The sequence below is a fragment of the Sturnus vulgaris genome, chromosome 2, assembly GCF_052056855.1.
Source record: "Sturnus vulgaris isolate bStuVul1 chromosome 2, bStuVul1.hap1, whole genome shotgun sequence".
In the NCBI taxonomy this organism is placed as follows: domain Eukaryota; kingdom Metazoa; phylum Chordata; class Aves; order Passeriformes; family Sturnidae; genus Sturnus; species Sturnus vulgaris.
In genome coordinates, this window is record NC_142244.1 from 3,730,495 (window position 1) to 3,740,583 (window position 10,089).

Consider the following 10,089-nt stretch of genomic DNA (forward strand, 5'->3'; position numbering starts at 1 on the left):
TCCACTTAGGTGAACTGAACACCCAGAATCACTGGTGAGGGAGGTAGGGAATGAGGGAAAGATTGGTAATTCACATCTCTAGAACTGGTAAATGTAAATTATCCTCTCTGCAGTATCTCTAAAGACTACAAGTCTAAATCTCTAAATACTACAAGTCTGATTATAAAACGTATAAGATGCAATGTTTCGAATATGTCCAAAATGATTGTGGATACAATACAAATGGAAACTAAGAAATTGTACTACTAAAAGTAAGGAAACGCTTAACAAGGTATTATTAAGGGACTCCCACTGTTCAGTCACAAATTATTTAAGTATTGTGTATTGACCTCAAGGAAAGCACAATAAAAATGTGTGATAATTCATGTAGAGCAAAGGGAAACTTTTCGCCTTCTGAGTTGTTAACTTTGCCTTTTTTCTGGCAATGTTGCTACTCTTTTGTCCTCTGAGGGACACAAGTTCAGGTGCTATGTTGTTATATAGGTGATTAAAATTTAATTCAGTAACTTTTTAATGCCACAGACCTGAAACCACTCTATCTGAACCACTGTATTGTGTGAAGGCTGAGTGACTGCTCTACCAACAAGTAGCTGCAGAGCAGATGAAATTGTTTTGACAACTTGGGCCACTTCAGAGGCTGCTGACAAGGACTGGTAAAGCTCCAGGTGAAAAAAGAAATGTCTTTGTAGTTTGCTGCTTGTCTGCCCTGTGGGAGGTGGCCTGGGGTTTTTTGTCCACCTGTGGTACATGTACAGAGTATTGGAGACTGGGTTTGACTTTCTGACTGAAGGTAAAGATGCAATATTTCTGCATTTATTAAAAGGTATGACATGGTTCTTGGTGAAGAGCTTAATACCTTTAGCTGAATTATATTGAAAATGCACAAAGAATACATTGTCAATCTTAGTAGTAATTATTCAAACAGTGTAAGAAACCCAAGTAGGATGTGTTAGGCATTTTAATCTGCACTGACAACCCCACGATTAAATTTTATCTATACTTGTTTTGTGATCCTAGTTTTGATTTTATGCTATATCTAAATCTAGATCCTTCAACTGGCACCAGAAAATAAATTGTATTTAAAAGCCTACAAGTCAAACTGTGACTCTTCTACCCCTTTGTGGGACTAGTAATCAGGACTGTAAATTGGAATTTACCTATTTTGAGACCAAGTTGGAAATCAAGCAGATTCCAGCTTCCTCATCAACTGAGATAAATTTGCATTTCAGTGCAGGGCTACACACAAAATACTTAGTGTGCTAAATATATTAACACATCATTTCAACTTGACTGAGTTTAGCCACAGATATATTATATTCCAATCTGAAATTTTATTAGGTTAAATTAGACTTATCTTACAGAGATTTACAGGCAATAACTTCTCTAATACTGATTGTCAGAGGAAGAAGTTTAAGATATGCTGTAAAAGATTCCACTGTCTTTTTTTTTTTTTTTTGTCCTTTTCCCAGTGTTAGGTTTATTTGTTTATTACTGTCTTGGATCTCTGAATTATTACTTCTAATACTGTTGCCACATTAGATCCTGTTCTTAGGAAAGTGTGCCTGCAGGTTCAGTTTCCCTGACACTTCGTCTTGCCTGTCCTATTCAGAAGTGTTACAGTCCTCTGTATGACTTCAGATATTCTGTGCTTGAACAGCTCCATTCCTTGACAGCAAAATATTTTGTGCCAGTATTGTTTACCCAGTTCAGCTTCTCACAAACTCCAGAAAATGACGCTTTCCCTGCTGATGTATGGCTGTATGAGCAGGAGGTTGTGTGCAGTGCAGCAGTACCCACAGAAAATGCTACAGCCCTGCCAGTTGCCTCCTGGCTGGTCAGTGGAGAGGCAGATGGCTGTCCAGGTGTGGTCTCTACTGTCACCACAGTGTTTTGTACTCACAAGAAAAAGAATTCAGAGATGTGCATGACTTTTCTGAACTGCCGTCATAATTTGGGAATAATTGCTTTCAGGCACTATTTGTGGCAAAAGCTTAATTCGTTGTCAAGTAGAGTAGTTGGATTTCTGTCTTACATTTAACTAACCTGGCTCTTTTAGGATGAGACTTCAGCCACTGGCATGATTGTTCCTATTAAGCACAGAAACTGAAGGAGCCTGACTTTAATCCCACAGCTAACAAAGTTCTTTGCTTCTCTGATGTGAATTGAGAGGTAAGAGAGAAATGGCTATGGGCAAATAAAATGTCTTTATATTAGCTTTGAGATTCAGATTGCTGGATAGCATCAAATTGAGATTGGTTTATCTAGCTAGGCTAAGCAAATGGACAAAAGGCTTAAGAGGTGGCCAGGGGAAGGAACACATTTCAGAGTGCAGTGTTAGCAATGTATGTGACATCTCAGTGCATTGCTTACTTTCATCTGGATTAATTTCCTGTGGCCATAAATACTGCTAATGACCTTGCATTAGTGACAAAAAAAACTAAATATTGGGCAAGGCAAAACGTCTCACCTATTTGGATGTGTTTTGTGTTGGTTCTTAAAGAAATTTTAAAACTGACTACTAAAAGATTGGTTCTTAAAAGTCCCACTAACTTTAATTAAAAAATCAAGCCATCTGCTTAACACTTCCCCCTGTCCTGAATTCTTCCTGGGTGGACTTCACACATTAAGTTATATGACATAGATGTATCTACTGCATAAAACAAAATTGAGTGGTCTCTAATTTTCTAGAATTGGTGTGGTCATTACCAAGATTTGTGTGGACAGAAATATGGTTTTCCAGAATATCACACTGTGGGAGTGTTACTTGTTACACGGGCCAGCAAAGCCCGTGGTGTCCTCTGACTTTGTACACTCAGTGGTATAAAACAGAACTTGCAAGTTCTTCTTGCCTCTGTTCTTTCACAGTGTTTCATTCAATTCCATTGAGGATTAGTAATGAAAGTATTTCACGTTGAAAAGTTGTCAGGCGTCTTAAAAATGCCAGCTTGTTTCTCTTAATACGGGAGGTTGTCTGTCTCCTATCCCTTCCCTATACCTTTGCTCCTTCTATGTCCTTAGGGTTTTTTCTTTTTTCAGTCATGTCATATCTCTCTTTTTTCCAGCTGGGAGAGGTAGCAGTCTCTTTCCTAGAACTTCTATTCTTTTTACATTCTCAGCTAAATTATTTCTCACTAATACACCTAGTTAGGGCTTTATTAAGAAGAAAAGACCTAAAGTTCTAAGATGCAGAGTAGGTTCTATTTTGTTCCATATTTGTCTCTTACCTTTCTGCTCTGGCTTCTTGGGGCAGTTAGTTAATTTTCAAATCCATATGGAAATGGTTGAGATTCAGTGCTGCTGAATTCTTTTTCTCTTCTTTCCTGTTCTGTAACAGCTTGAGAGATGTGGCGTGTCTATGTTTAACTCCAAGAAATTTTCAAAGTGGAAAAGGGAAAACCTGTTAACCTCAGATATTCTCATTATAGCTGCACAAATGACAATCATGTGACATTGCAAATGGTTGAATTACTTGACTTTCAGGTGATATGTGAAGTAGAGTAAGCAAAAAAAAAAAAATACACAAACATGGAATGGAGCTTGGAGGAAACAGTTCCTGCTTATACAGGAAGGTGACATTTAGACTATTTGCCTGTCGCCTTCTTGAGACAGGATAGCTGGTGATAATAAAGCATAGTAAAGTATAGTATAATAATTAACGTAATAGTAGGGCTAGGAATCAGCAAACAAACAGAAAAAGATTTTTCTCTGTCAAAGCAGTGACTCTGTTTTCTGAAACAATTTTAAGTGACCCAAAGGTAACCACTGTCTAGAAAGCTCCTCAATTTTGGATGTGTCCTAATAGCAGGAAGAATCTGGTTAATTTGGATGTTCATTCTACTTAGCTGATTGTTGCAGGTTATAGTAGGTTATCCCGAAGCCAGTTTGGAGACAAAGTGAGAGATTTATAATTGTCACTTTCAAATGTGTTGCTATAAAATCACATTTGAGTTTCACCATCTGCTTAACATGGGATCTGTATACAGATTAATTAGCCACATAGCTGTGCCCCAGTCCATCCAAAGATTCATCTAGAAAGCCAAAGATAATTGAATTTCTAGTGTCACTGATCACACTCAAGTGCATGATTTGCAGAGCAAGTGTAATTGACCTCATGGGTATCTATGTGAAATAAAATGCCCAGTGGATACTCGTATCTAAGACCATTGATTATACAGTAAGTAGTTTGAGTTACTGTATTGGGAAATAATTCAGTCTTTTTAACTGAAGAAAATCGAGTTAACTAAGAAAATCTATTACTTTAAAGAATGCTGAGGGAGGGGGGGTGGAAGAAGCTCCTGTCAACACCCCAGAATACAAAGGGTCAGCTGAAAGTGGAAAACAACTTCAACTACAACTGATTAGTCACAGCAAGTAGTGGCATTGGTTTCTCCTGTAATGGAAGCTTCAGCTTTCAGACAAGTCTTCGTCTTGCAAGAATACCAGAAGACGATTCAGAGCTTTGCAAGCTTTTTTCCTTTGCCTGGAAAAGCCATCAGCCTTTTGTGTCTAAAGACAAAGCTGGAGATGCACAATGGAGATGCCTGAATGCTGCATGTGCTCACTGCACCTGGGAACCTCGAAGAAGGACTTCTGCAATTCAGCTTCACTTGAATTGGATTTAACTCTGGTCTGCTTTCTCCCTCCCCTTGCCCCATCCCCTCTGCTGACACATTTACTTTTTTTTCATTACTAATGTTCTAGGGTTAAAGGAGCTGATGTTGGTGAGCTTCTGAGGTGGTGACCTAGACAAACTACAGCAGACCACGGTATGATTATGTAGTAGCAGGCTAAAGGATGCCCTGAAATGTTTGGAGCTGCTTCGGACCTACCCCAGCACCATTTGACAAGTACTGTCTGAAACAGTCCTGATCTACATTAAAAGGAAGAGCTTCCTTAGGAAACTCCACAGAGTCATAGAGGTCGTAGTGCTTTTTTTCTGCTCTTAACATTTGATTACAGCTCACAGCATAATGTTCATAGGCAGGTGGCATCTTAATTTGATCCCAATTCATGTCTTCCAGTTCCTGATTCAGTAAAGAGGGGAAAAAGAACCCACTGAGGTGATATGCAAGTAAACTTGAATCTGAAATGAGCCCATTAAGGACTATGCTTAAGCAGTTTATAAGGGAGCTCGCTGATAGTTTAGACAAAAGACAAGCTGGGCAATTACCATTATGTGCCGAGCTGTAGAGATGCCAAACCTTGCAAAAAACTGGGAGGAAAAGTTTTTAAATTACATTGAACTTCCCCTAACTCCAGCTGGCCAAGTTGCTGCTTATGCAAAAAAAAAATTCATTGGTCTCACACAGTAATACTTTTTTGGTTTGGTTTTTTTTTTTTCTTTTGGTGTTTTTTTAAGATTCAGGGAAATAAGCAGAAGAAAATTATTGTAAGCTTCCTACACACAATATGTGTGTGATGAGATGCATGTTGATTGATGCAGTTCAGGAAACCGTCTGGTCCCTGTCTCACAAACTCCATCTTGGCATTTCTTACAAGTTTAATTGTATCAATAATAGCACACTCCAACAACAAATGTTTGCTGGCTTTTTTAACTGGATTTTTGGAATTCTCTAGGAATTCTATGCATTTTTCATATTTCTTCTGAAGCCTATTAGCTACTTCCTCTTACAAAGATAGGCTTGCTGCTCCTCTGCATTTAACTATGTATTGCTTTGTCTACTTGGAGATGGAAACTTAGTTTTGAAATATAAAGTCATTGTTGTCCATGCTTGACTGACATAAAAAGTTCTAAACTAGACCCCTCTGTTCAGTGCTTTTGAATAACCTGTCCCCTTCCCTTTGTGACTTAGAATCTGAAATCTTTTTACTGAGCTTTGTATTTTGTGTAAGCCTGTGCATTTAGCAGGTGTATTTGTTTTGAATTACTGTTAATTTAGACTTACTTACCTGACACTTTTGAAGATGAAACTGAAGAGATGGGGCGGGGGGGAAGCCTATGTAAAAAAACATTACCAAATTGAATGCTGATATATGCTACCGCCCAAGTGCCATAAGGCCATTTTAAGGGCTGCCACTGAAGTCCCACTTGTTTACTGGAGCACTAAACAAATAAGGCTGAAGGGAATAGTGATTGTTGAGGACTACTGTGCATCTGGATAGCACTCACCCTATCTCAAGATAGTTTCCGTGTATTAAGAGCTTGTATCTCACCCTGATTAGCAACAGGAAATAATTAAAATATAATCAGGCTCTCTTCATTAGAAATGTTCTTGAATACTTTGAAAACTGTCAAATAACTGTCTTCAAAAAGGAATGTTCCTATAAATAAAGTAAAAGAATAATGTCGTGTCTCCAATATTTTTTTTCATGCACATTTGGCTCTAATACCAGAATAAATACATGCTGGTTTTGTAAATGCAGAAGACTTGAAGCATTTTGAATATTTACACAGACTCAGGCTAGCAGGGCCAGCTCTTCTGTAAGGCTGAAATTCCAGAAAGCTGCCATTTGAAGTCAGCTGGTGAAGGGATAAAGATGGAGTTCAGCCTAGGTGTGAAATGTATTTAACTCCGAGCCATTGGTACATTAATACAGGTGAGCTGCTTGTCCTGCTGTTTGGGTCTCCCCTGCCTTGGGTGAGTGCCCAAACCGAAGTCTTTTGTTTAGATAAAAAGTATCAAAGGTACCTTTTTGTCTGTTTCCCTCTATGAATTGCTCTGCTGTTATTGAAATGCTTCTTGTTCACGAAATATGTTCAGTGAACACATGGGGCTGCCTATAATAGGTTTTATGTCTCTTCAATTAAAACAATAAATGTCAGGACAAAGTGATTGTGTTTCCCCTTAGGCCCGTTCAGTCAGTTACCAAAAAAAGCTGATGGTTAGTGCCAGGTAGGTGGTCAGTGCTGCTGCCCTCATTAGGTCTGTGATTGCCTGGAGTAATTATTGTGCAGCTTAACATTTGTGCAATCAGCTGGAAGATACAGAGGAATATAAAGTGTTGTGACCCTCGTGATACAATGCTGCTGTGCCCCTTCAAGTGAATTTTCTCTTTTGAAAAATAGCTTTTTCCAGCTTTTTCCTATTTGAGAGATCACTGCATGTACAGTGAAGTTGCTTAGACGAAACTGAAACACTTCTTTGTTTCCCAAATTGCAAATCTTGGAAAAAAAAATAGATGAAATTCTAATTTAAGCTGATACTGAAATTTTTCTCAAGAGATCCTACACTTCCATTCAGCCTTTGTGAAATCTGAAGGTGCATGGTTTTATTGTGAAGTGAAACCCAGTTGCATTTTGCAGTCTTCTGCAAATTCTGCATATCAGATTACCAGGAAAAAAAAATCCTGCAACACAAGTAAGTTTTAGGTTTATTTCTGTGCTGTACCAAGTTTGTGTTCTTCATCAATATCCTCCATCACTCATGTCTCTTTGCCCTTAATAGATGTGTCTCAGAAATTTATTTAACTATAATATTTCCTAATAATTAAGGGGGTTTTTTTCTGAAATTTTCCTTAGGTTTTTTCCTGGTAAATGAAAGTTACAGTCTAGCCAAAGAATCGATCTCCCTTTAATTGCATATTTGTTGATAATGCCACATCTTCCTGTTTGTGTGAGTGCACCTTGGGATGCAAGAAGGAACTGAAGAAAGAAAATCCTTTTACATCAGGATGAGACATCTTCAGCAACTGCAAATGGTACTGCAAGGGGCTGTTTGTGCCCAGAAATGTGCTCCTCTCTGTGATGTGGTGTGTCACAGGTATAGAAGCTGTGAGACAGCACAATGGCTCTGTCTGAAGCTGATGGCATAGCAGGTGATTTCGGTTAGTGTGTCACCAGTGTGAGCCACACTGAATGTGCCCTGTGCACCCCACACGTCCCTGCTGAGTGCCAGGATGAGCTGTCAGCCCTGGCAGGCTGCTCCTCTGCCTTTGAAGCTAAACCATATGGAGCATGAGTGCAATTAAGGCACTACTGCTTTTGCAGTTGCTTGCAGTTCCAAATGACTAAAGATGCCCTGAGTGCTTAAGGAATTGCTTAAAATATAATTATGATCATCTTAGTGAACACAGCAGAAACTGGTGGGATGGTCTTCCCGGATAGAATCATATATGGTGCCAGAATAGCCTACCAATACTGAACTGATGTGTGAATTTACAAATGAGGAGAAGGTTTTCTGAAAAAAAAAAAAAAAGTGTCCTACTTTAGCTTCAACTGTATGCTTGCTTCACTTTGGAAGTCTGGGGGTTTTTGTCACCCATAGTCACTACAAGAGATTTGCCAATTTCTGTCTTGTATTGGAAGGGCCAAGATAGAGTGATCCACGAGGGGCTTCACAAACAGAGGGTGGAACTGGCCTTTTCCCTTGGCCTGCTGACCAGGGCACACTGCTGCAAGGTGGAGTTCACCAGCACACCCAGATGTTTTCCTGCAGAGGTTAACACTTGCTTTCCCAGTTCCTGCATGTTTTATTGTATGGATCAACCTGAGCTTCCATAACTGAGGAATTGAATCCTGCCGTACACCTGGTTTGATACAAGTGTCCTGTGTGCAATAGTTTTGATGGGTAGTGGTCAGTGAATTCAACATTGATAAAAATGTTGACTTTCTTATAAAGGGAAATTTTTTAGTGTGTGTTTGGTCACACTGTGGGTTTGTGGTTTATTTGTCACCACTGCAGGAGCATGGTTCACTCTTTGCTGCCATGGTAATGAATCAAAGGTTATCAGCAACCCAGCAGTTGTGGTAGATGTAGCTGCACTAAAAACTTGGTCTCTTATAGTGCCTTTAATATTACTTTAAAATCTCCAGAGACTTGCTCTGAAGATTATATTTCAAAACAATTAAAATAAGTCATTATTTGTAGATAGAAAAAGGAGCAGTGATGTCATTTATTGCCCCTATTTCTTCATAATTCTGTCGTAAGGACAGAATTACTTTAAAAAGTGATCACCTAACTTGGCTTATTGCAACATGTAGTTTCATAACAGGGATAGCTTCTAGTAAATATATGTATTGAAGAGTATAACTGGTCTTTTATCTTTCTCACACATCTTGGGTAATTAATTTGTAACTTAGACATTCTACCCAACTTTTCCCAGTGTTCAGGAAGCTGTCTCTAACTTGTAGGCTTATTAAACTCCTTGTACAATAAAATCGTATTTCACAATATCCCCGAATCTGCCTATTTATTGTGCTCAGAACTGGAAGGTGGAGGCCCCTGAAAGGCAAAGCAACTTTATTCAAGGAATTCTGCTGTCCTGTATGTATCCTTAACTGTTGGCAGAATTTGGATATAATCTGATTTAGGTTAAATCACGGTGGATTTTGCTCTCAGAGTGAGTGCAACACCCAGATTCAGGCTTTATGGAAAAGGAAGACCAAGGGTTATGAGTGGAAAAAGACATGGCTCACTATTTCTCAAAAGAAAGACTGATGTACCTCTTTGTGCATGTAAAGTCTAGTAAAAAAAAAAAAAAAGAAAACAACAAATAGCAATGTGGTATATACACACCCCGAGTCCCAGGAAAGAACCCCTTAAAGCAGCATGATGGAGTTGGGGAACAAACTGTGTTGTATCATAAATAATTATGTCAAGGGAGAGAAATGGCCCACTACAAAAGTGTAGAATTTTAAAGTGTGATTTTATTCTCTTCTTAACTGTTGATCCATTCTGCAGTTTCTGAAAACATGAGTTTTGACCAGCAAGGAAAGAGTAAAAGGTGCAGCAGTTTGCTCCTTTGGGTGAGTGGCTCAGTCTAAGGAGGCATGCTCATCCCAATTGTAATGCTAGCAGTGGAAGATGGCTGTTCCCAGACTTTACTAAGGCTGCCTGAAAGTGACAGTGCAAACAAGCTTCTGAATGATGTGAACGGAGAAAGAGGGACGAGGATTAGTTTTAGATTGCTAGTTAAACATGCTGGCAGACTTCTGTTGGAAACTCACTTAGGTAACATTTATGAACCTGGGGACAAATGCTGTCTGAGCTGACAGCGAAATGAAAGCATGCCTGCTGAATTGCCCAAGTTATAAAAGAAATCAGAGAGAACACAGGCTACTTGTTGCTTTGGGTGTAACAGATATTGCACTATGTACCTCTCCAACCTTACAAAGTGCTTACTGTGACT

At 39.0% G+C, this 10,089-nt stretch overlaps 1 protein-coding gene across 2 annotated transcripts in view; it reads left to right on the plus strand.

Annotated features, from left to right (window-relative positions):
* NECTIN3 (nectin cell adhesion molecule 3) overlaps window positions 1-6,305 on the plus strand; it is a 67,930-nt gene extending 61,625 nt beyond the window's left edge. Inside the window, exons 8-9 of one of the 2 annotated variants that reach the window (XR_015799581.1) lie at window positions 523-2,169; window positions 4,702-6,305. Coding sequence is in view for 1 of the 2 variants with exons in the window: in XM_088156844.1 (XP_088012970.1) it covers window positions 4,702-4,707 (6 nt within the window). In the remaining variant the exon portion in view is untranslated. The remainder of the gene's footprint in view (window positions 1-522; window positions 2,170-4,701) is intronic. The other variant, XM_088156844.1, reaches the window with a different exon arrangement.
* The last annotated feature ends 3,784 nt before the right edge of the window (window positions 6,306-10,089 follow it).